This window comes from Polypterus senegalus, chromosome 14 (assembly GCF_016835505.1).
Source record: "Polypterus senegalus isolate Bchr_013 chromosome 14, ASM1683550v1, whole genome shotgun sequence".
Classification (NCBI taxonomy): Eukaryota; Metazoa; Chordata; class Cladistia; order Polypteriformes; family Polypteridae; genus Polypterus; species Polypterus senegalus.
This window is the reverse complement of record NC_053167.1, coordinates 32,137,487-32,163,582: the sequence shown is the minus strand read 5'-3', so window position 1 is coordinate 32,163,582 and position 26,096 is coordinate 32,137,487. Positions and strand designations below refer to the sequence as shown.

The 26,096-nt window shown below is 39.4% G+C and overlaps 1 protein-coding gene across 2 annotated transcripts; it reads right to left on the bottom strand.

The window, feature by feature from the left end:
* zgc:114123 (uncharacterized protein LOC569174 homolog) lies at positions 1–21,854 on the bottom strand. Of its 2 annotated transcripts, XM_039735487.1 has the most exons (16): positions 21,290–21,844; positions 13,751–13,782; positions 12,635–12,817; positions 11,833–11,958; positions 11,154–11,216; positions 10,548–10,712; positions 10,196–10,276; positions 5,996–6,125; positions 5,672–5,775; positions 5,209–5,272; positions 4,181–4,293; positions 3,606–3,713; positions 3,417–3,484; positions 2,509–2,536; positions 1,961–2,091; positions 1–566 (listed from the first exon to the last, which is right to left on the bottom strand). In XM_039735487.1, the coding sequence occupies exons 1-16, from the start codon at positions 21,525–21,527 to the stop codon at positions 389–391; spliced, it is 1,812 nt and encodes a 603-aa protein (XP_039591421.1). In that variant the 5' UTR covers positions 21,528–21,844; the 3' UTR covers positions 1–388. The 2 variants fall into 2 exon arrangements, with proteins under 2 accessions (XP_039591421.1, XP_039591422.1); XM_039735488.1 differs by lacking the exons at positions 1–566; positions 1,961–2,091 and having other exon boundaries at positions 2,451–3,040; positions 21,290–21,854.
* Positions 21,855–26,096: the final 4,242 nt, after the last annotated feature.

The following is a 26,096-nucleotide window of genomic DNA, read 5'->3' as shown; positions in this document are numbered from 1 at the left end:
TTCAGAAATATGATGTTTAATATTCACTTTTAAATACAAATAAATATAAAAATACATTAAAAAGGCTCACATAAAAAGCTATACAACCAGTACAATTTTGCCATTTCACACAGGACAAACAGAAGTGCATTGAAAACTCAGTGCAGCTTAATGTGAAGATAACCGTGTGAGATCCGATACGGTTTATCCACTTTAATACAGTGCATAATTCCAAAATGAAAACTCAAATGAGATGGTGACATGAGGTGCAAAAGTAAAGTGTTAAGTATCTGTTTAGGTGCAAGACATACAAAAATCAACCACTGCCAATACCTGAAAGAAAAAGGGAGCCATTGGGGGGAGGAAAAAAAAAAAAAATTAGAAACGCATATACACATAAAAGGCGGGATTAGATTTCTTTTGTTGGCTTAGATTTAGGAATGGCTGGCAGGATGAGGGAGTCACAGGCATCGAGGAGGAAGTCTTTGCAACCGACGCAGAGCTCCTTACTGTACCAGTCCTTCATGGCCAGTCTGTGGTGCGGGGTAGCTTTGGTAAAACTTTGGGATTCCAGCACTAAAGGGACACTATTAAAAAAAAAACACAAATCAGCAACCAAAAGGCACTACAAGTAGATCTGTAGGACTTCTATTCAGTAAACCTAGTGGTTTTTTTTTTTTAAAAAAACCAGACTTTAATAAGGAAGCAAATCATGCTCATGACACACCACAGGTGCCAGTAGACACATTTGGTTCCCCTTCTTCAAAACTGCACAAATCTCAAAGTATGATGGCACAGCTTGAGAGCTCACGTCAGAATAGCAATCATTTCAAATCTGCATACCCAGCAATGAAGGAGCCATTCCAAGAGATTAAGACATTAATATGTACAGAAAACTAAGCCTAAAGACAACAACCCAACCCCTTTCTCTTAATAGCACACTAGGCCACTATAAACCAACCAGCAAGCCAATATTAAAAGGGTTTTTTTTTTTATATAAAAATACCCAACCACAAGCCACCCTTAATGACTTGATTTGGAGATCTAGTGACAGAGCATAACATGACACATGGTTGATTGACATCTTTCACCTCCTATAGTTTTGGCAGTTGCTATGCTAATGCAACTATCAAATGACTACGAACAATTTTCACTACATCATGCATGTAAAATGTATCAGATAGAGTTCAATTAAAATAAAAGCTTTAAAAGGTCACTTAAACATAGCAGAGGTTCAAAGAAAGGCTGCCACACCGATAGCTCTTAATTCTGGTGGTGGTGTATAGCGATTTCAGAAATGCAGACCTGTTGCCCAGTCTTCTCAATGCCCTTAGTGTATACTGAATGAATGTCCAGCTCCAGACATCTAACTAGAATGGGTACACAGGTGAACCCTGTTTGTGAGGAGAACCAGGGTTTGCAATTATTCTCCAATAATAAGGAAACTTCAGCTACTGCAGCTCACACACATCACTACTAACAATTGGATCGACCCTACTGGAGTTGTTGCACAAGGATCAGTCATATTTGACTGAGGTTCTAAGTCGTAACAACTGCCTACCCATAATTGGGGAAAACACTTTTAAAACATGAAGTTTATCAATTTGATGATTAGAATTCTCCAATTTTGGGTGTAGACTTGTGACATTAGGAATAGGTGACAGCTAATCACAGGGCATACATAAAAGCAAAGCCTTTTAGTGAACTGAACTGCATCAGATGTTTATTAAGCAGACAGATTAGCAGCAAGAGATGGACAAGGGCAAATTCAGAGTGTAATCCACCCTTCCAGTGGCACCTCAACATTTACTCAAGGCACTCTCCCCCAATGAAATTTGCAGTTGCATTTAATTTTACGCATCTGACAAGGGATTAACTCATTTGTTCCTTTTGCAGATGCTTCTAAGTGTCATCACTCAACACTATTAAACTTGGCAGACTGGTTGGGGCTTAACATTTCCAAAGACAATTGAACACGCACCTTGAGCAGTCCCACTCCCATCTTGCCTTCCAGAAGTTCTGGTTCTGATCAGCCACATCCTCATGGCTGAGAATAAGTCTCTTGAAAAAACTAACTGGAAGATTTACAAAAGTTTTAGATGGTAGGAGCATCTAGGGGGGGAAAAAAAAAAAAAAAATGATTTGAACAGTTCTGTAACTTTAATGAAAGGCAATCAGCCCTCATCACTAGCATATAAAGTCATTATCTGCTTTTACTGCCCTTCAAATAACTTTATTCTTAATCTTACAGCCCTGAGACTGCTATTGTTCTCTATATCTGCTTAGTCTCATCTTATTCTGCTCATCTCCACCAGTATCATATAAAATTGCAAAATACAATCTCGCATACTCCGTCCTCTCTTTAGCTTGCACTGACCTTCAGGAAAATTAATCTTTTTACTTAGGAAAACAGATTCATAAGTGCTAGATCTCTAAACCTATAAGTGCAAAACTTTGACATTCAAGATCACATTCCTGTTAAATGTTCATGGCAGGCAAGATTGGGGGGTGGGTGAGTGGGAGAAATACCTCCAAGCAGCAGTCAGGACACACAACCCTACAAAGAAGGAAACAAAAAAAAGTGGAAAAGGATCAAGACGACACTGGCTTAACTTGACGTGTGCACTAAAAAGTAGTCAGCCAATCAAGTTACCATTCAGACCTCTCAGCAGGCATAACCAAGAGGCAACCATGAAATTAAACAGGTCAGTTGTGCCCAAGGAGTAAACTATAGACATTTTACACAAATAAAAGCTAGACCACAACCAGCCCAACCACCTATAAAACTTCACAACCAGCTTAGTTTAGGATTCTGGGGGCAGTTTGAACAACTAGATTTGTCAGTCTGTAAAATGAAATGAGGATTCTGCCACTAACCAGTTTAATGAATAATCCACCATTTAAGAGGCATCTTTAAAAAGGTCCACTCATATTTAAGATGATCTCTACAACTCAGAAGATTCTACATCCTGCTCTCAATCCGATCCTCCATGTAGTGTAACACTTTTAAATATCTTATACTCCAGTTTCTTAGAAAAAGATGGGCCATTCCAATATTAATCTAAAATACAATGAAGAGTATTGGTTGAAGATTTTTAAATATAGTAATGAATGACTGATTTTAGATAATGAAAAATTAAAAGTACCTCCAATCTACCAATAGCACTTGTATACCAGAGTGAAATCTGGGATGCTTCATGGTAGTGTTCATGATTTTTTTTTTTTGGCACTTCCCCCTCTTAAAATCATGGTGGCCACACTGATTTTTCTGGATATATTTATTTCCCCAGTTTAAATAGACAGAGATTCTTCCCCAACCCCCACCCCAGCTACCTCCCTGCAACTACTATAAACAGTGCATTTACAGTAATCTGAGTGTTATGAACTCAAAGCATGAACTTTTAATACACTAGTCAAGGACAGTGCTGACTGTTTACCTGTTGCAGAAGTGGCAGATATTATGCCAAGTGAAAAAGAGACTTCGTTTAAAGCAGTTGGAACACAGCTATGAGATTAAGAAAAGGAGAAAAATCTTATGTACAGATTCTGGAAGGGACAGCTGCAAGCAATACAGATAACAATGCTTCTAAATATATAGTATTAAACTCATTTTTCCTCCAACTCACCCTCTTATTCCAGCAGCTGCTGTATGAATCCATTACATTTGCCATATCTGCCTTTCGGATATTGATAACATCAGCAAGAGTAACAGAGGTGCCAGCAGCAGAGTTGTCCTGAAGAATCAAAAAGAAAAGCCAACTCCAAATCATTCAGTCCTATTATCGGTCCAGTATCCTTGAACCTCCAAAGCATTCTAGTATTTAAATTTCAGCAAATGAGCAGCCCAGAAAAACAACCCAACCAAATAAAAGCAAAACCACACACAGCAGTCTATACAGTCAGATTGTGTGGTGATCGTCAGCTTCAAATTTCTAGGCCTCACCAACACCAGAATCCTGAAATTGGTACTACAAACCTTAACTATTGTTAAAGCTCATAAAATGTTTATAACATTTCTCAGGATGTCTAAATGAATTATTTAAAAAACACCACACAGGCTGGATGGGTCTTGGAACACAGAGGAGCTATACAAGAAAACACAGAGCAGGCATCTGTGCAGCTCAGAACCACAACAGTCTGTACACAACAAATGAATTGGGATTATTGGTGTGATGTCCTCACTGATTTTTATGTCATCTACCTGGTTGAGCTCACTGGTGCTGCTGTCCAGTGATTTAGATCGGCTTCTTTGATCAGAAAGGTCATACTGCGAGTCCAGGGGTGAAGAGGACAATGCAGGGAAAAATTTGAGATCTGAAAAAGCATATAAAAAACAAAATTAGACCCTGGACTCAACTGTGACATTTCACAAACAAAAAACAACCACCTAGAGTGGTGGGCTAAGTTTTTTTAAAAGAAATGTTAAAAAGACATGAAATCGGAACCACACCCACCCACCCAAATACACAATTTAATTCAGTTGCTATCAGATGTTCGGATTCTGCGATTATGGAACACACATTAATAACTATTTTGTTAAAAATAAAGCAAAAGGTGAACCATGTTGGTTATATAAATGCCAAGAGACAAGGCTTAAAATGGACATGGTGGACTGGTGTTTGAATACTTAATAGAAAAGCTGAATTTGATCCACCTGGATCTCTTAGAAGAGGAAAAGTTTTGTAGGTTGTGAGCATATGACTGAATGACTTCACATGTGGATTGTACAACGCAAGATTCTTTTCCCCCCACTCAAGATGTATTTGATATTGTCTGCAATTGTACAGCAATGGTCAGACTCCTGCTCGATCAGGAACATCTCCGTGAAAACATTAGATTAACAATTTTTTCATCCATCACCACAAGCCACAGAGTAAGGAACAAAGTTTGGTTTTCCATGGGAGTATTCCTTTACTGCCATTTGAACAAGTCACTGTTCTGATCAGGAATATCCAGGTAACCCTAAAGCCCAAAATGTCTTTAAAACTTATCAGTGCAATGCTACAGATGGCTGGCGGTTTACAAAAAATGAAACACCTCATTATTTCACTACAACAAATTTAAAAAGAATTTGAAATACTTACTTGCTGTGCTTTCTCACATTTGTAGATTGTGAAGGGGTCAGAGAAAGAAGAGAACACCAACCCCTCCCACACATACCCACCATAAATCCCCACAGCGGAGATGGACACCACTAAGGCCATGAAGGGTCAGAGTTTAGATGTTCACCTGTGTGGCTACTCATGTTGTCCGACAATTTGCCATCACTAAACTCAAAGGACTGACAGTTTTCCTATCAATTGAGAGGTAAAGAGGAAGGGGTATATTGAGAGAGTGACAATTTTATAGTTGGCTTTTTTTTGTCAAGTTGCAGCCTGTATAAACCACAGCTCAACAAATATAAAAGTTGAATATGTCAAGAACATTAAACACTTTTTGAAAACAGTTATGATCCTGGGTAGCTTAATTTCCAAACTATTTTACTGCTCACTTTTAATAAATGAAATCACAGTGTAATTATCCAAGGCGATAAAGCATTTTTGGTATAAACAAGACTAAAAAAAGTAGCTGTCATGGTATTGGCAGAACAGGTTGCAAAGTCTTAGGGGTTGGGGGGAGGTGAAAAAAAAAAAAATAAATAAATTGAGCCTGTATGACAATAGAGCAGCAAATCAAATTCTTTAAACTATACCTCAGAATCAAAGCTCCTTAGTTGTGGCAGATCTTCGGACAGAGATTCTTCCTGCGTAGATGAACAGAGGGAGAAGATGCAGTTTGGGGAAGGCCCAGATGAATCTAGAAGAGGGGAGAAAGAGAGGTTAAAGAAGGTTTAATACACCAAGCATTTTACTGAAATTAACCGTCACTCAGTAGAGATTTAACCCCTGGAAATACCCAAGTGGGGAATTTGCATTTCACATTAAAATTTCTTCAACACTGACTTCACACCTGGTTGCAGAGCAAACAAAAAACCCCACAGCCCATATCCTGTACAGAACCAAAATTTATACTGTGCCTTGATAAGCAGCTCTCCTCAATCTTGAGGCAAGAGGTCGCAGCTTCCCAGCAGAGCGGATTTCCATCATGAGACAATGGTGCAGACTTGTTTCGTTACTAGGACGCATTTTTAACCTTCTGTCGTTTGCCTATAGCAATGGAGAATTGAGGTTTACAAGTAGCACCAAAAAAAAAAAAAAAAAGCTTAGCAAATAAAAAATGCCTTTAGTTCTATGAGCTTATTATAAACTACTGTACCCCAAAATGTCATAATACATTCTGTGGATAGTCACTGAGAGATGAATATTTTTTTTTTTATATAAATAAAACACCACACACACCATCCCAACTGAGGGAACGGAAGTTAAAACACAGAGTGCCAAAATCAAGGAGAGAAAAAAAAAAAAAAGCGCCAGAGCAAGTAACACATATACGGAAGCGTATTAGGGCCACGGTGAAAAAAAAAATATATATAAAGAAAATTCCGGACATAGCGAAGAAAAAAAATCTAAATGTCGAGATTAAAGTCGACATTTACACTTTATTCTATTGTTTATTTTGTCAGTAGAATTTCGCAAACTAAACATCTTAAAATGAATGTTCAATTTACTAGATTTTCTCAAACCCCTTCATTAATGTAGCACATTAAATGCTTTAAGTGTTTCCCGACCCAGTTTTTAATCTCTATGCGCTTCAACTGACTTCCTCTTGCACTGTGAGGCGCAGACAGCGATCGCCGCACATTGACTTCTGAATGTTCTTAGAGCAGGAACATCATGAATACTAAGAGAAATACTTGATATCTTCTTCACAATGAAATGCATTAAAGCATGTATTAAACATGGGTGGAGGGCTATAGAGCTGCTCCCTTGCATTAAGGGGTCCCCAGTTGTATGTTCAGTGTAGTGCAAAGTCCCAAAAACTGGATATATGAATGGGTATCGCACAGGTTTAACTTAAATATCGTGTAAATATTGGGCTTGGTGGGTCGGAGACACGAACACAGGATTAAATGGATGTTCTTCTGAGCAGGCTTTCTTTACTGCATGCGTGCTGTCTCTGACATACTAAACCTCCAGTTTCTATCCTTGCTTTTTCTTTCTACACATAACCAATCACCACAAGATTAACGTCTGTGTGAAATTAAAACAAGTTATAAACTTAGACCTCAGAGTTTTCAGAACTTTAAATTATTAAAGCATGTGGGGGCACGGTGCTGGCTGGGATGGAGTTTTCAGAAATTAAAAAAAAAACCTTCATCATACATGTTTAATTATGCCATCCATTCAGGGTTGCGCCCATCCCAGCAAGCATCTTGTGCGAGGCAGGAGTAAATCCTGAATGAGACGCCAACACATCGCAGGGTGAATACGTGCAACATATAAAGTAGCAGGGTCAATAATACATAACAAAACCCCACATCCTACATGTCTTTGAAAGAAAACAAACACACCAAATAGACCCACCAGAAAAACATGCAAACTCAAGGCAGGGAACACCCGGGACCCCCTTGCTGCGAAGCAGCAGTGCAACCACCACGCCACCGTGCCCCCATATGCTTTAATCCATTTTAAGTTCTGAAAACTCTGGGGTCTAGGTTTATAACTTGTTTTAATTTCACAAAGACGTTAATTTTGTGGTGATTGGTTATGTGCAGAAAGAAAAAGCAAGGATAGAAACTGGAGGTTTAGTATGTCAGAGATAGCACGCATGCAGTAAAGAAAGCCTGCTCAGAAGAACATCCATTTAATCCTGTGTTCGTGTCTCCGACCACCACATCACAAACCCAACATTTACATGATATTCCAGTTAAACCTGTGCGATACCCATTTATATATCCAGTTTTTTGGAGCCTCGTCACACTTGCCATAAAGTTCACTACACAGAACATACAACTGGGGACCCCCTTAATGCAAGGGAGCAGCTCTATAGCCACACCACCGTGCCCCCCCGCCACCCATGTTTAATACATGCTTTAATGCATTTCATCGTGAAGATGATAAAGTATTTCTCTTAGTATTCTGAATATTCTTAGAGAAGGAACATCATGAAGTCAATGTACGGCGATCGCTGTCTGCGCCTCACAGTGCAAGAGGAAGTCAGTTGAAGAAGCGCATAGAGATTAAAAACTGGGTCGGGGAACACTTAATATAAAGCATTTAATGTGCTACATTAATTAATAAAGGGGATTGAGAAAATCTAGTAAATTGAACACTCATTTTAAGATGTTTAGTTTGCGACATTCTGACAAAACAAACAATAGAATAAAGTGTAAATGTCAACTTTAATCTCGACATTTTGATTTTTTTTTTTTTTTTCCCCACCCGTGGGCCTAATACGCTTCCGTACACATAAATGCACACTTAGACCAAATAGCCAAATGTTAACCATTTAAAAAACCATCAACAACTGTTCTGATAGTTAATCTAATGCAAGAAACTGGCCACAAGCTGCATTCATTACATACAGTATTTCACAGAGGCAATAGATTAGGTTTGTAAAAGAGGCTACAGGTTGCCAGAAACATTGGTTATAAAGGTAAAGATATTGCAGTTTTAATATATACCCACCCAATACTTAATTTGTGGGCCAGTTATAGCTGTGCATTTCTCGTGTTAATACTGTGCGTAAATAATACTTTGAATTAGTCATATATACAGTTGGAAGTCAGAAGTTTCCATAAAATTAGGATGAATTCTTTAAAACTCGCTTTATAAATCCTCCACAGATTTTGTACTAACAAAACTATAAAGTTGGCATATCGTTTAAGACATCTACTTTGTGCAGGGCAAAAATAATTTGTTTTCCCAACAATGTTCACAGATAGAATAATTAGCTTTTTCAGTATATCACAATTCCAGTGGGTTTACAAGTTCACATGCTCTCCAATATTAAGTGTATTTCCTTTAATCTTGTTTCACTCAAGCGAAACGTTTTGAGTCACTTCCCAAAAGCTTCTTACAATAAGTTGCTTGAATTCTGACCCATTCCTCCAGACAACTGGTGTAGCTGGGAAAAGTTTGCAGGCCCCCCCTCCTTCAGGGCTTTTTGATGGCCACTTCAATACCTTGACCCCTTTGTCCTCAAGTCATTTTGCCACAACTTAAGATTATGCTTGGGGTCACTGTCCATGTGTAATACTCCTTTGCAATGGAACTTTCTTGCTGCGCTTGAGATGTTGCTGCAGTATATCTACATAAATTTTCCTTCATCACGATGCTATTTTGTAAAGTGCACCAGTCCCTCCTGCAGCAAAACACCCATATGATGATGTTCTTTGACTTGCAAGCCTCACCATTTCTTCCAAACGATGGTCATTATGGCTAAAACAGCTTGATCTTGGATTCTTCAGACAAGAGGAAATTTCTACAGTAAGCAAGATTCATTCCCATATGTCACTGTAAACTGCAGTCTGGCCATTTTTTTGGCCACTTTGGAGTGGTGGCTTCTTCCTTGCTGAACAGCCTTTCAGGTTATGTCAATATAAAAAGACTGGATACAGAGACTTGTCTGTTTCCTGTACTTGCTGCGGTTCTGGGACCGACTTGCACTTTGTGCCAAGTACATTCTTCTCTAGGAGACCGAATGCATCTCCATCCGAAGCACCACATCAGCTGTGTGGCCCCATGGTGTTCATACTTGTGTATTATTGTTTGTATAGATGAACATAGAACCTTCAGGCATTAAGGGTGAACCAGGTTTGTGGAGGTCCACAATTTCTTTTGAGGTCTTGGATGATTCCGATTTCCCAAATTATATTAAGCAAAGAAGAATTGTTTATGGCAGGCCGTAACATACATCCACACGACTCCAAATTGGCCAATTGGCTATCAGAACCTAATTGTCTAATTACCTAAAGACTCATTTTCTGGAATTTTCAAAGCTCTTTAAAAAGGCACAGTTAAAGTGTATATAAACTTGTGACCCACTGAAATTGCAATATAGTCAATAAAAAGTGAAATACCCTGCTAGCAATGATGGAAAAAAACACTTTTTCCCTGCACAATTTAGATTTCTTAAATGATACGCCAAAAGTTTGACCGTTAGTATAAAATCTGTGGAGGGGTTATAAAGTCAGATTTAAAGAATTTACACTTAGTGTATGTAAACTTCCGACTTCAACTGTACATAGTGCAAAATTTGCTTTAGGCATTGCATGGTAAATGCAGTCTACAGTACATTGCTAAAGTATTCTTTCCAAAACAATGTTCCAACTTACTGGCCTCAAAGAGGAACTCTGATGAAGGCAGTCCATAAATCCTCTGCGAGGACTCATCTGTCGCTGTAGATTACCAACTGTCTGAAATAAATTCTGCTTATCAGTCATTAATGCTTGGCTTGTTATAGAACCTCCCATTATCATTATCTCCTCAAAATCATTTCAGTGACAAGCATAATGCAATTTCTTTTAATAATCTCAGATATTAAAGTTCCATTCTACTGAAAATAACCACGGAAAATCCAATGACTAAATTTTTGTTGATGTGGCCTTTTGACATGGTTTTTTTAAAAAAAAAAAAAAATTTACTTCCGAGCAATTTCAGCAGCTCGTAGTATACTTTTTTACTTACCTTCACTTTGCGTAATGTATACCTCTTGCCCCGAATGTCATTTAATAGCTTTTCAAAAGGAGACAGCTCCACTGGTAAAGGCGTACTGGAGTTTGGATACTCCTTCCTCGACCGCAGCCTTACACCCTTGCGCAGCTCATCAATCACGTACTTCCAAGAAAAAACCTGCACCACAGATTTATAAAAACACATACTAAAGAGTGCCTTAAACAGAGGCAGACATGGCTTTTCATATAGATATACACAGCCACTCTCACCTGCACAATTATCACCAGTATCCAAAAACCCAAAGCTTTAATAGCTAGGGGTGAGAAATCATACTACTATTCAAAATACTTCATTTTTAAAGATGATCACAAATTTTTTAAAAAGCCACTATACTATTCATTCACTTCATTAATTCAATAGGAATATGACTCAACACAATCCCCTTTTCAAATCTAGATTAACACAATTTAAATTTAAAATAAGTATCATGTTAGGAATTCACCTTCTAGTAAGCACTGTACAGAACGAACAAGGTTGTTCCCAAAAATTAAAAAAGCCCTCACAAATATCACTTGTTCAAGACCGTCAGGCTTTGTATGAAAACACAAATTTGAATACCCAGTTAGCACCAGCAGGAGCCACTCTAGTGTTTTCTGGAATACTGATGAGCTTCTGCAAAGTCTAAAACAGAAAAAACAAACATTGCTGAATTCAGCAGGGATAAAGAGAATAAAAGCAATTTACAAAATGCACTGCACTACAGCACACACACACACAAATACATGAGAATGCCCAATACATAAAACAAGTGCCAACTTCAACATCACAAAGCTTATTTAGGCAACCAAGCTCAACTGTGTAAAAAGGTGTTGGATTAACTTCTGTGCTGTATAATAACCATTTATAAAAAATAAAAACCCACAAACACAAAAGTACACCCAACAAGTACAAAAACAGACGTTGTGCCCTTTGTCTGCATGGTAGCTTTAATATAACACACATTTGGGGTGTTATACTGTAAACAAGTACTTTAAATGTGTGCAGGATTGAAGTAAATTTAAACTTCGCTCACATACTTTATCAAGAGCTTCTTTAAGGCAAAATAGCTCAGCAAACCTATGAACCAACTTTACCAACATTTAATGCAGACATTTTCTCAATTTTTTTTTTTTTTTTTTTAAAAAAAGAGAAACAAGCTAAATTTGAATTTACATTTTTATATAGCTCCTAAACTAAAAATTAAATTTGTGAAACACCTTCAAAAGTTCTAGCTAGAACCCAAAAATGTAAAGCATACCTTTTTTGTATTCTGAATTTTATTAAGATATTGGCAGAGGTCAATGGTCTCGGCAAATAAAATAGAGCAAATAGCCCGGTAATGATGTTCAGCTTTTGCTGGACTGTATAGGCGTGCTTCACACACCTGCAATAAAATAATGGTTACATCAAATTTAGTTTTCTAATAAATGAATACCAAATACATTGGTACCCTTCCCATTCCACCAAGTACTGAGCCATAGCACAACTATTTACAACCCCAAAAACAGAAAAGGAGTGAAGGGAGAAAATCGTTTCAGCTGTCAGGTACTCCGTTCAAAAGGGTTAATCTAGCAGTCCACACCTGAACACACAAAAGACTCAGTCAGCCCCATTGGTCCATTCATCATCATAACCATTGTAAGCTGTTGTCTCATGTTCTTGTATGACTATGTGGAAACTAATCAATATTTCATAAGCAATCTTAAGTCTCTATACATTTTAGCCACCATTCCTATATTTATACAGCAGGTCTCACTGTACAGAGTACAAGATACCAATAAATTTGTACGGTGAACAATTTCTGTACATCTGGTAACATATTTGGAGCTCAGCATTCACAACCAAGACTGTTTCACAAAGTTTGCATAACTTTAAAAGACACACTGTTAAATAAGATTTAATGACATTTATGTAGTAAAGAATATTTATACAAATTATCTGCCAAATCTAGAGACAATTACAAAGCATACGAATATCTTTAAAGATTATGCTTTAAACAGTTGATTTATAGACTTGTGCTAGTCTGATTTAAAGTGCAAAAACTCCAGACAAATGATCACCTGAGCCACTTCATAAAAAGTGGCTATGGGCTGCACAGGTTCACCAGGTGTTCTCTGGTTGGCATGTAACTTCGTCATCTGGTAAATGAGACTTTCCAGCATCTCTCCAAGATTCCGTTCAACATCTTCAGCTAAACCCCAGTCCAGGCCAGAGTAGATTAGCCTGCCCAGATAGTCAACAGCCTACAAGAAGGTTGGCACAGAGGAAGAGAAAGTGAATGAACAGATATTAGCAAAAGTACATTAGAATACGGGCTAACCATGGAAAAAAAAAAAAATCCATTCAGAGATGGTAACCTTAATACTACCTGGCATTACACTTTTTTTAAAATAGGACTTTTGACAAGAGGTCTTGCATATTTGTAAATGAAACTCTACAAATTGTTATCTACAGTATCTTAGTCCAATTGGTTTCTCAATACTTAGATAGAAAACTGTTTCAGGTTGTCAATTTAGATCAATTATTAATTCCATGGGGAAATTCAAATGCATGCAGCAGCAGAACCAAAAAACAAGGATAGAGACCTCACAGGACAGATGCATTCAATTAAAAATCAATAAAACAAACTTGACGAGTACATCGGGAGAAGCATGAATTGCCCGATAGCAGTGGGTAGAAAAGATTCCCAGAGGTGCTTCTTAGTGCACTGTGGTAAAATGAGCCCATGGCGAAGTGTTGCAACCCAGCATCGCCTGGAGGTGATTTTACAGGATGGCATCCACGGTTATAGTCATCTTTTCCACAACAGCTTCCAGTGTATCCAGGGTTAACCCTGTGATAAGCAGGCTTTCCCCAATAGGTTTGTTCAGGCATTGTGCTTCTTTTGTGCTCAAGTTGCTTCCCCAAGAGACTGCAGCATACCATACGGACTACTATGGACTGGTCATCAAAAGACCCGTGTCGCCTTAGAAAGTACTCTATTCTGGCCCTTCTTGTACAGTGCGCCACTGTGTTGTCAGACCCATCCAGTTTACTTATGTGAACCCTGAGGTTTACCAAGTTCTTCTAGATTAAGTTTATAGCCCCATGTACCAAAATATGAAAATGAAACTACCCAAGCACAATTTCCAAAAAAAGTAAAGCATTAACAGACAAATTCAGTTTAACACAATTACCTGATCTTCTGTCAGCAACTCAATACCATCCCCTGCAAAACAAAAATTGATATTTAGAAGAGCATAAACCATGCCACTAATCATATTTAAGTATGTTTGATAATTCCACAAAAAGTAGAACTGTAATTTATAATATAATGAACCACTGCAAGTACAGGGCAGCATGCTGTGCAAATAAATTGTATATTATGCAGCTTAAAGTGGGCTCAAGGGCTCTGTTCCACCTTCAACAGGAGCTCTTGAAACAAAATGTTTCTCTTCTGCCATCTTTAGTTTTGTTAAATAAAGCATGCAACAAGTAAACTGATTTATTTCAAACTATTTTCAACAATATATTGTGCTCAAAAAAAAAAATTAAGGGAACACTTAAATCACACATCAGATCTTGAACAAAATGCTCAAGTAGGAAATGTTTACCGAGTAATACTGTGTATTTCATCAAAAACAAAATGATACAAGTGTAAATGGAAACAAAAATCACCAAACCATTGAAGGCTAGATTCAACAGCACACTGAAATCTCAGTCATAAATTAATGTCAGGTTGATCCAACTTACATGAATTTCAGCACAGCAACTCAATGTGACTCAGTAGCTTGTTTAGCCCCCCATGTGCCTGTATGCACTCCTGACAAAGTATGAGCATGCCCTTGATAAAACGGTACATGGTGTCCTGGGGAATCTCCTCCCAGACCTGAATCATGCCGTCAGTGAGCTCCACAACAGTCTGTGGCACTACTTGATGGCAGATGAACACCAACCCAGAAGTTCTCAATTGGATTCAGATCTGGGGAAATTGCAGACAAGTCAATGGCATCTATACCTTTGTCACCTAGGAACTGCCTACACACTCTGGCTACATGAGGCCAGGAATTGTCCTGCACCAGGATATCACATGGCCTACACCACCAGTGCAAGGTCTGACAATAGCTCGGAGGATGTATTCATCCTCATTTCATGTACTATGGGATATTAAAAAAAAAACACGCATCTCATAACCCATTTTTACATTCTGCTAATTACATTCTAACAAAGTTTTAAAGTTGGCCAATAATTTGGTGGGTCAAGGTCATCATATCACATCTCTCTATGTATAGGCAAGACACGATGGTGTGGCTCATTATGCAGTACGCTACATGCCTGCATAATACAACGCACTTTCTGTGGACTATAAGACAGCATATTAGAGTGGAAATGCTTCATATTTACATAAGCAAATTCATTCTTTGAAGGAGCCTTTATAGTGTAATGTTTTTGAAAAGCGCCACAACGGATCGATTCTCCTTTCTTTACATGGTTCTTTGAGATGACTCACTATCCTTAAAATGGCAGTTGCAGGTGCTTTCCAACTATTGTGGCAAATGGCAACTGTATGGAGCTGCCATTTTTATAAGCGCTCCCGCTACAGATGGGATGATGGGACGCCAGCTCCTCCTCTTTGTGATTAATCCCTGGCTGATGTAATTTGTCCAGCATCATTGCAAACACAATGTGCATGCAGTTGACTACCGATTGCATTTGGAAAACTGGACATTGCTACAAATTGCACTTTCATGTTTGGCACTTCAACCACAGTGCAAGGAAATCTTATATCCGGATGACAAGAGGATAATACCATTCCATACAGCTGGCTTGACACAACTAAGTGAGGTTTGTGAAATAACCTAACAGTCAGCAAGTTCATACTGAAAAGCTCCTGTGGCTAAAAACCTGAGGGTGGACAGGACTTGCAAAGGAGCAGGAAGAGCACAATTCCTCAATGTCTGCCTTTGTAAAGCTAGTGCCAATACAAACACACATCTCCAAGAGGATAGAAATCAACTTAGAAACCAGTCATCTACAGACTCTCTTAATTCTTCCATTTGTGACGTCTTCCAACACTAAAGCAGCTATGGTAGTTGGAATGGTCTGGCCATTACGTGCATCAATATATTGTTACAGATTACAATAAAGTGAATTAAATTTGTAAAAGATATGCAATTTATTCGGATAGATTTGATAAATCCCACACCATTGACACTGGATGCCACCAGTTTACAAAACTGAGCAGAAACTTGTTTACGCACGGGGTGACACTGCCATGAAAATGTGTGGCTTTAAAGCAAGTTTAGTTTTTATATATTTCAAAGTACTGTATGTGCAGAAATTTGCATAATCTATAATATCATAAAGTGTGCAGGAAGGGGAAGGCAGCCATTTAGCCTAGATATCTTGAACTGTGAGAATGTGTCCGATTCAAACCCAACGACATAGCCTAATAACCTACCATGGACACCTACTGAGTATTACTTTTCGCCAGGAATGCTGCCAACTAGAGAGTTACTTACCTCTCTTCTGTTTGTAACTGCACATACCAGCATGAGAACATTAGTGGACATACAGTGCATCCGGAAAGTATTAACAGTGCATCATTTTTTCCACATTTTGTTATGTTATAGCCTTATTCCAAAATGAATTAAATTCATTTTTTTCCTCAGAATTCTACACAACACACCCCATAATGACAATGTGAAAAGTTTACATGAGGTTTTTGCAAATTTATTAAAAATTAAAAAAAAATTGAGAAAGCACATGTACAGAAGTATTCACAGCCTTTGCCATGAAGCTCAAAATTGAGCTCAGGTGCATCCTGTTTCCCCTGATCATCCTTGAGATGTTTCTGCAGCTTAATTGGAGTCCACCTGTGGTAAATTCAGTTGATTGGACATGATTTGGAAAGGCACACACCTGTCTATATAAGGTCCCACAGTTGACAGTTCATGTCAGAGCACAAACCAAGCATGAAGTCAAAGGAATTGTCTGTAGACCTCCGAGACAGGATTGTCTCAAGGCACAAATCTGGGGAAGGTTACAGAAAAATTTCTGCTGCTTTAAAGATCCCAATGAGCACAGTGGCCTTCATCATCTGTAAGTGGAAGTTTGAAACCACCAGGATTCTTCCTAGAGCTGGCCGGCCATCTAAACTGAGCGATTTGGTGGGGGAGAAGGGCCTTAGTCAGGAAGGTGACCAAGAACCCGATAGTCACTCTGGCAGAGAGAGAGGAGAACCTTCCCGAAGGACAACCATCTCTTACAGCAATCCACCAATCAGGCCTGTATGGTAGAGTGGCCAGACGAAAGCCACTCCATAGTAAAAGGCACATGGCAGCCCACCTGGAGTTTGCCAAAAGGCACCTGAAGGACTCTCAGACCATGAGAAACAAAATTCTCTGGTCTGATGAGAGAAAGACTGAACTCTGGTGTGAATGCCAGGCGTCATGTTTGGAGGAAACCAGGCACCGCTAATCACCAGGCCAATACCATCCCTACAGTAAAGCATGGTGGTGGCAGCATCATGCTCTGGGAGACTAGTCAGGATAAAGGGAAAGATGACTGCAGGAAAGTACAGAGACATCCTGGATGAAAACCTGCTCCAGAGCGTTCTTGACCTCAGACTGGGGCGACGGTTCATCTTTCAGCAGGACAACGACCCTAAGCACACAGCCAAGATATCAAAGGAGTGGCTTCAGGACAACTCTGTGAATGTCCTTGAGTGGCCCAGCCAGAGGCCAGACTTAAATCCGATTGAACATCTCTGGAGAGAACTTAAAATGGCTGTGCACCGACACTTCCCATCCAACCTGATGGAGCTTGAGAGGTGCTGCAAAGAGGATTGGGCGAAACTGGCCAAGGATAGGTGTGCCAAGCTTGTGGCATCATATTCAAAAAGACTTGAGGCTGTAATTGCTGCCAAAGGTGCATCGACAAAGTATTGAGCAAAGGCTGTGAATACTTATGTATATGTGATTTCAGTATTTTTTATTAATAAATTTGCAAAAACCTCAAGTAAACTTTTTTCATGTTGTCATTATGTGGTGTTGTGTGTAGAATTCTGAGGAAAAAAATGAATTTAATCCATTTTGGAATAAGGCTGTAACATAACAAAATGTGGAAAAAGTGATGCCCTGTGAATACTTTCCGGATGCACTGTATGTTGTTAGGATAATTCTATACAATTAGTTTGAAATTGCTCCGTTTTACTGCACATGACAATCTGTGTTACTTGAAATACTTTTTTTTTAGTTGTAAACCTGTTACAGCACACTCCTCCTATAGTCAACAAAAATCTAAACTGAAATCAAAACAGTTTCACAGATAGTTAAATGCATACATTTTCCTTAAAACATGTATCATATGTAGATTATACATTGTTGCAATTTGTTACGTTGTACTGTATTTATTTCATTAGGGAAACTGTCTCTTTGCACAACCTTTGGAGGTCAGAGCACAGGTTCAGCCATTGTACAGCTCCCAGGTTGAGGGCCTTGATTTTGGGAGTTTTCCCACAGGTGCTACAACTTAGGCTTGAGTTCTTTACTTAAACCATGGCACTCCATGACTCTTTGACTGAACACCCTCTTCAGAATAATGACATCAATTGCATGATGGAGTCATCGTTTACAAGTTATAGAAGTATATGGTTCTCAACAGCGTTAGAAATAAAAGTTCAATTAGATTAACTAAAATGAACTTGTCCTTGGTAATGTTTTGGTAATTTTCTAATCATCTATAAATCAAATTACTACTGAACAAAAAGAATGCACTGTATGAAAAAGCTGTTACCTACACACCTTATATTTTAAAAAAAAATACAGTATATAAAAAAGTGGGACTTTCTGAAGTTTTGCTTTTCCATTCAAAAGAAACCACTAATACCAAATCACACCACACGAACCCAGTACAAAGCTAATGGCCAGGTTCCAGGCATTCATCAATTACTGTACAAACTGGACCTAAACACAAAAGGCAAGAAACCGATAATTGATGTTTAAACCACATACTGTAGAAAATGAGAAATGCAGAATGGTTATTGACTTTTAGCAGTTTCTTCATTAAACACCCCGATACCGGAGGGCACCTTATGACTGCCAGACTGCTTTAATACACTATCAATAACTGACCCTGAAGAAGCTGAAATGGCCAATTCCAGCCTGTCAGTGCACCCCAGGTTTTGAATATCAAGTATCTGTCAGTGAAAATTTTGGTCTTTTAAAAGACAGACATGAATCCCAAGCTTTTTAGTAGCAATTTAAAAATGTAGAATTCTGTTTAGCCTCTTACACGACACATTTCTGTTCAAAGCCAGTTCTGCTACTGAAAACAATGGAAAGGTTCTCTTCTGAGAGATAATCACAGCATCACTAATTTTCATTAAAATAACTGACTGCTAAGTGCTAATCGACAAAAAGTTGCAAACAAACGAGTTGTAAATTGAAGAAAACCACGTACAGTGCATACATTTGCTGAACCCACATTCCTTTACATCAGCCTAATCCCCCCAGAATCAAGCAGAAAACAAACACACACTTGATGACACATCCATGACTCAGACTGGACAGTCTAAACTGACCAGTTACAGTAATTTAATATGAGCTCCCTCTCTTTCTCTACCAGAAAATAACTCCAGGAGCACCCAGCAGTAAGCTCTCAGGTAGAGGGGAAAAAAAAAAAAAAACACCCACAAACTGATCTCTAGCACCCACAACCCTTTAACAAAAACCTTTCCATAGGGGAAGAAGAAGAAAAAAAAAAAAAGTTCTGGAAAAAAAAAAAAACCTGCACAATCTTAGGATTTTTAATATCCGAGGGGGAAAAAAAAATGCTAATCATGGAAACAATGTAATATACATCCATTCACTAAAGACGATTAGACTGAACCTATTGGCGACGTCTGTAAAAGGCAGGAACCAAATCTAGATCAGAGACCAGGCCATCACAAGCGACACAAAAGGGTAATGAAAACCCTTTAAAAAATGTTTTTTGTTAACCTCCCATAAATCAGAACCTCCCCTACACCAACCACGAATGTGTGTTTTAAGCTTTGATTGGATCCACAACTTAAAAATAGTAATTGCTTTTTTACATAGTGCTTCTCTTACCTACTCAAAGCACTTTACATAGACAATGGGGAACCACTTCAACTACCATTGATGTGTAGCATTCACTCAGATGGTCCAGCAAACATTTTTGCACCAGTGCACTCCCCACACATTAGCGATTAGATGAATATGAGAGAGAGAGAGAGAGAGAGAGAGAGAGAGAGAGAGAGAGAGAGAGAGAGACAAACATCAGAAAACGCCCTGACATCTTTGAAAAATGCACAGGGAACTTAAGCTCATCTAAAGTCAGGACCTCCATCTTACATCTTAACCAAGAAGACAGCACAGTCTCCACACCATTGCACCAAGGCACTGAGATCCACCCATAGACCCCTGGGTAAAGTGTCCATAAATAGGTGCACCAAAACATCTGCCAGCTGCAATGCCAACTTTTCCAAGATGGTCTCCATTCCAAGTACTAGTTTGACCCAAACATGCATAGTTTCAGGTGGATTACCCATTTTGAAGTGCAGGTTGTATTTACCCTTGGCCTTTAAATGAATCTGCAGTACTCAGTGTCCAGACTGAGATCATAAATTACTTAAGAGAAAATATATCCACTTTTGTCAACATGGTTGTACAGAAAATGTATTTGCATTTACACGTGTTGAGCGTTCATTTTTGATCGGCTCTGAATGTCATCCCTGGGACCTCAACATAACCCATTTAAACCTTTTTTCAATATAAAATAAAGCGTAAAAGTCATTTACCTAATGACGACTGGGCCACTGAAAACTTTGCCTCCACCCTAATTTATTGCTGTCATTTAGCAAAATTCTCTGCCAGAAGGGCATGCGAAATGCAAACCAGTCACTTCTCCCCTGTGCCGCAGCTCCAAAGTCGATCCGGAGGACCTGGCCTGACGACAATCGTAGCAGCCACTTTAAAACGACTTGCTGGTACAGCTCCAGCAGCATCAGGACTTCCCGTCTTTTTACCCAAGCCTCCCTTATCCATTGATTATTCACGAACACAGTCATCAATGAGAGGTAAGGAGAGCCAGGCGTGGGCGCAGAAACAGATGCGGCGCGCACAAACGATCGGCGGCGAGCTCGACGCACCTGAAAACGACTGCACAGCATCGCCCACTGACTCGCCTGGCTCCCGTGTAGGCGATGCATGTAAATTAAAGTCCACCATTTCAATAAAAAAAAAAAACAAAACCACACACTTGCGCAAGTTGACAGTCCCTTTGAAATCCTCATTATTACCTTAATTCCTCAAACTAGCATTTAGGCAATTCACAAAAGCATATTTACTTAAAGAACCCGATTCATTTTAGGGGGGAGAGAGAGAGAGAAAGACGAGAACTCGTTTCTCTACCGCTGCGCGAAAGACCATCATTCGGTTTTCTTCCAAATATTTTAATGTTTCATAAATTAAGAAAAAAAAAAAGCAGAGCACGTACTGCTTTCTAAAACTTGGGTTAAGGCCACCCCGTACCTGTTGCCACAAAATCGTGCCCACCAGCGGCGACGCCATCCTTCGCAACAAACGCAACCTACGCACGCGTGTTGTCTCGCGGCAAGGCGCTCAATCTTGCCATTCTGAGAAGACCCAGGCTATTCTTCGGCGCCGTTTATCATAGCGAAGGACTATGCAGTAATAAAAAGGGTTCCTTACGAGATGCTTCCTCCGTTTTTAAGTAGACTGTGCCATCCTTCCTCACCAAGACGCTCTCGGACCCTCGCAGGCGGAGGGGCTTCCAGGAACCGTGCCGGTGTTGCTCGTTGATCATCAGGCAGCAGAGTTGATAGCACAGAGCCCACGCTTGCTCCTCGGTAAGGGGATGCTCTTGTAACTCCAACAGCTCCCGCAAAGACAGCTGGCACACCGACGGGCAATACGCCGGGATCTCCATCTTGCTCAACCGTAACAGACTACACCTCAACTCGCCCTCGTGCTCCTGTTGTTGTTGCGGTTTAATATTGTACTGTTATTATCTGTTGGGTAAAACGGGCGCTTTCTGAAAATGCAATGAAACCGATTAATGGAAATGTTAAGCTCAAGGACTGGCGCTCCTTTGCCGCCTTCACAGAGAAGAAAATAAACGGCGACGCGCAGCGCACTCCCGTGCGACTTTGGGGATTAAAACGAGACAAACTTCGAATGTGAGCAACGCCAAACTGGTGATAACAATTACTTCGAATTGGTAACTAGACATCAATTAGTGAACTGGGCTTGCGATCTTTAATCCCTTCTCTCATTTACACTTCCTTAAAACGTCAATCACCGGCGTTACGTACATTCAATAACCTACTAGTCCTTTTTCAAATCTAATAGTCGCTCGTTCGCATTTCAAGTGACGGGGCGTGACGCACCCTGTGATCAGCAGCGGGCAACCTGTGAGTTGAACTCTATAAAATGTCCACTGCAAGCCACTCTCGGCTTTTTTGTCAAATATAATTTTTAGGAATTTGTGCCGATTACGGACTGTTCTGTATACGGTATTCACCAATCTAACCCTTCTCACCATTTGGAAAGGCAAAAATTACGGAGATCGGCTTTCTTCACACTTTTCATACAGTGGATGCTTTTCACGGGGTGGGTTTCACCGGTGGCATTAGATGTTCCACTGGGCATGCTCTCCAGCTTTCTGACCAATTGATTAATTAGCGGTCCAAGTTGAATCGAAAAAGCTTCTTGTTTCTGCAGTTAATTTGCGACTGTTAAGGGTCGTTTCGAGCTTGTTTCACGTTTCTAATGGCTTTTCACATAAGCGTTGCCTACTCCCCAGGGGTTACTGGGTAAGACAGGGGTGGCGAACTCCAGGCCGCAGTGGCTACAGGTTTTCGTTCTAACCCTTTTCCTAATCAGTGACCAGTTTTCACTTCTAATTAACTTTCCCCCATCACTTTAATAGCCCTGTTGGAAGAGTTCAGCCCTCTGAATTGATTAATTTCTTCATTAAATGTCAGCCAAGCAGAAATGAGATATGAAACAAGCTAACAGATGACCAGCTAAACTGGGGCGTCAAACTCCAACCAATTTCACTCCAATCACTTTCTAAATGTGAAGCCAATTCTTATTGTTAATTAAACCCGTTATTTAATTCCATGGCTTGTTGCTGCTCTCATTCTGCCACAGCATACATTTCGAAAACTGTTGTTTTTCTGTTCTTTCTAAGAGCTCCGTCAAAATGTTTTGGTGACCTGAGAGATCAACCTTACCAAGACCATCACCTCTCTTTAATTTCAGATATTGTGTAATGGGCACAGGGGAGCTGGTCATGTGGTGGTTTGTTTTGTGTCTCATTATTGTTTGGCAGCTAAGTAAAGAAAAAGAAACAAATATATGGCCAGAGTCAAGTTAATTAAAAGAAGTAATCAGCAGCAAAAACTGGTCACTAATTAAGAAGACGGTAAGAATGAAAACCTGCGGCACTCTTGGCCTGGAGTTTGCCACCCCTGGGTTAAGATATTTCCATTTCTCTTTTTATAATACCCGTTTATAAAGCAGCTGTATAATGATGAGTAAATGAGTGAACGGAAAGGATTTAACATATGCACGATTTGTAACATAATTCTCATTTTGAAATTAAATTCGAAGTAATTGGAGAAAATAAAGTAAAACAATAAAATCAATTTTCAGAGCCTGCTGATTGCAATTTTTGGGTGCTAGAGCTAAGGCTGGGCCAGTATGATACTCGTATAATATTTCAAGAACTGGACCTTAAACTACAGTTATCCTGGTTCAGTTTATACCTTCAAATCACTGTGTGACCTTAAGCAAGCCACTTAGGCTGCATGGTAAGAAATATCTATTCTGAGAAGTGTAAGTTAGCAATAAGTGCAGTAAAGTTAGTGTACTCTGTAAACCCTGAGCTCCAAATAAAGTAAAACTTTTTAATTTGTGTAAATTTAAATCTTTCTCAAAAGTTCTACTAACTTAAAAATTTGTTGTTCCAGGTGGCAATATAATTTGGAGTTCTGATAATATACAACTTACTATTGGATTAAATAACTAATACTCAGAATTATAAAGTCACTATCAATGTGCATTCACTAGTTATGTTAACGTGTCTGCGTCATTAGATATCTATGCGCTTGCACCACTGTGTCGTGGGAAAGACAAGAAAGAAGGAGAAACACAGAGCAAGAATTCATCGTAATTCAACAATATGCAATGTAAGCCAAAAAGAACCATAGTTTTGTTAGTTGCAGGATATATGGGGTGGTCCAGATCTAATTATGCAACTTTTAACGCAATGCAGGAAAACAATACAAGACAAAAGAATTGCTGTTCGACTGACAACCTTCTCCTCGCCATTTTGGAATGCAGGGCAGATGCTGGCATCTATGGGCAACAAAAATAATTTTTTATGACTTCTCAATGTAATAAACTTAAGTTATAGCTCAATGAAAATTGCATAATTAGATCTGGACCACCCTGTATATATATATATATATATATATATATATGTATATATATATATATATATATATATAGGTCCAGTGAACAGTTCCAAAACTTAGTAGTTCACTGCAAGAACCAAGGCCAGTTGTGACCTTCATGTACAGACTGTGTTACAGGATGACAGATTAGAAAGCCATTTTGGTGTGAAAGGAAAATGTGTCCTGCGTGAGCCGTTACAGTACTTTCATCCTATCACAGGGTTTCCTCCGGATGTATCACATGATCTTTTGGAGGGAATTGTTGCCTATGAACTTTCTCTCTGCAGAAAAAAGATGATCCAGCTGAAGTCCTTCACTTAGAGTATTTAAACCAAAGGATTAGATGCTTCCTGTGTGAACGCACGGTTAAATCAGACAGACCTCAGCCAACTCTCAAAACAATTCTCTCTTGAGAGAGGGTCATGCTATATGGGCAGTTTTGATGGCGCTGAAGGAGGTGGTGCAACTGGCATAGTGTGACAGCTGTCTGGTCACACTTACAGGTAATCGCCTAGACGCTGTTAAAATATCAGACTATGCCACCCAGTTTTATTAAAAGACTGGGAACTCTTGAAATTTACCGATAATAGCACACAGGTCTTTTTTAAATTGGGCGGTGAGTAAACACACAATGAAAGACACAGCAGAAATTTCAGGAAAAGCAGCAGTAACTTCTATTGCACAAGACAATATAAAGTACATTAAAAAGATAAATGAACATTAAAATCTAACAATATCACGGACGAAAACCATTTTTTAAAAAGGGAAGCACAACATCCACACTCTTAGTCCATTAAAAAAACAAAGATGGAGGATACAACCTTTAGTGGTGCAGAGTCCAGTTTGCACGCTGTGTTATCCCAACAATTAATTGTCCAACTGTCCACGGATGCACTCTGTTCATTGGACACTCGTTTCTCAACAGAAGTTTTGTCAAATGGTTGAATCCCTGTCAGCGTCTCTTCGTCATACTTTGTTTTCCCCACTCTGAGCTCCTTGTGTTGCTGAGGCCTAGGTACATCTCACTTCTCATCCGCCTGCTTTGCTCAGTCCTTTCTTGTGGGTTCCCTCTCTCGCTGGACCCACAACCAGCGTCTCTTCCTCTCCTGGAGGTAAGTGTTGCCGTCCTTGTGCCTTATGTCAAACCAGCCACGTACCCTTGTCTGCCAGCGAGCCCCAGTGCTCTGTGCGAGTGGTCTTGGCAGCATTCTCAGTGGACCGTTCCTCACCCCTGCCTAGAAGTTTAAATCTGCTTCAGTCCCTGCCTAGATCAACAGGACGATGGATTAAACAATGGCACATATCAAATTTCCTGGGCTTAACAAATAATGTAAACACAGGTTAGCAAAGTTTTGTTGCCAACTATCAATGAGTACACATATGCTGATTAGAGGGAACAGTTAAAAACATCTGATCAGAGGACCGCAGCGCTCGAGAGGCAGAATGGAGGCAGAAAAGCTCAGGAGATATAGGCTAGAGCCTATAAAACCTTAAATTCGACTCTGTAGTTAACAGGCAGCCAATGCAAGGATGCGAGCACAGGAGTGATGCTCTCTCTTGTATTGGTATCAGTTAGAAGCCTCGCAGCTGCATTCTGGAGCAAATGCAGGCGTGATAAATGTCACTTACAGATACCCAGGTAGTGAGAGTTACAATAGTCAAGACCTGAGGAAATTGCAGCATGATTGGCTATTTCCAAGTCCTTAAAAGGTTAATATGTTGAGTTTTCATACTGTACATTCCCAAGTTGAATGAAGCTACCACAAACAACTGAGGTTACTTGTTTGTTGAATCTGCAAGTAGAGTCATAAAATAACAGCAAGGTTTTTTTACATGGCTGTGTACGTTAGCTGACAGCGAGCACATATCATTTGTTAAAACTCCGACAGAGTCAAGATTCCCAAATATGATCAAATCTGCTTTGTCTTGGGTTAGTTTAAGAAAATTCTGTGATGTCCAACAATTTATGTCCGTTAGACAATTCAAAATGAGTAACAGAGCATCATCTTGACCTGGCGTTAATGGAATGTATAACT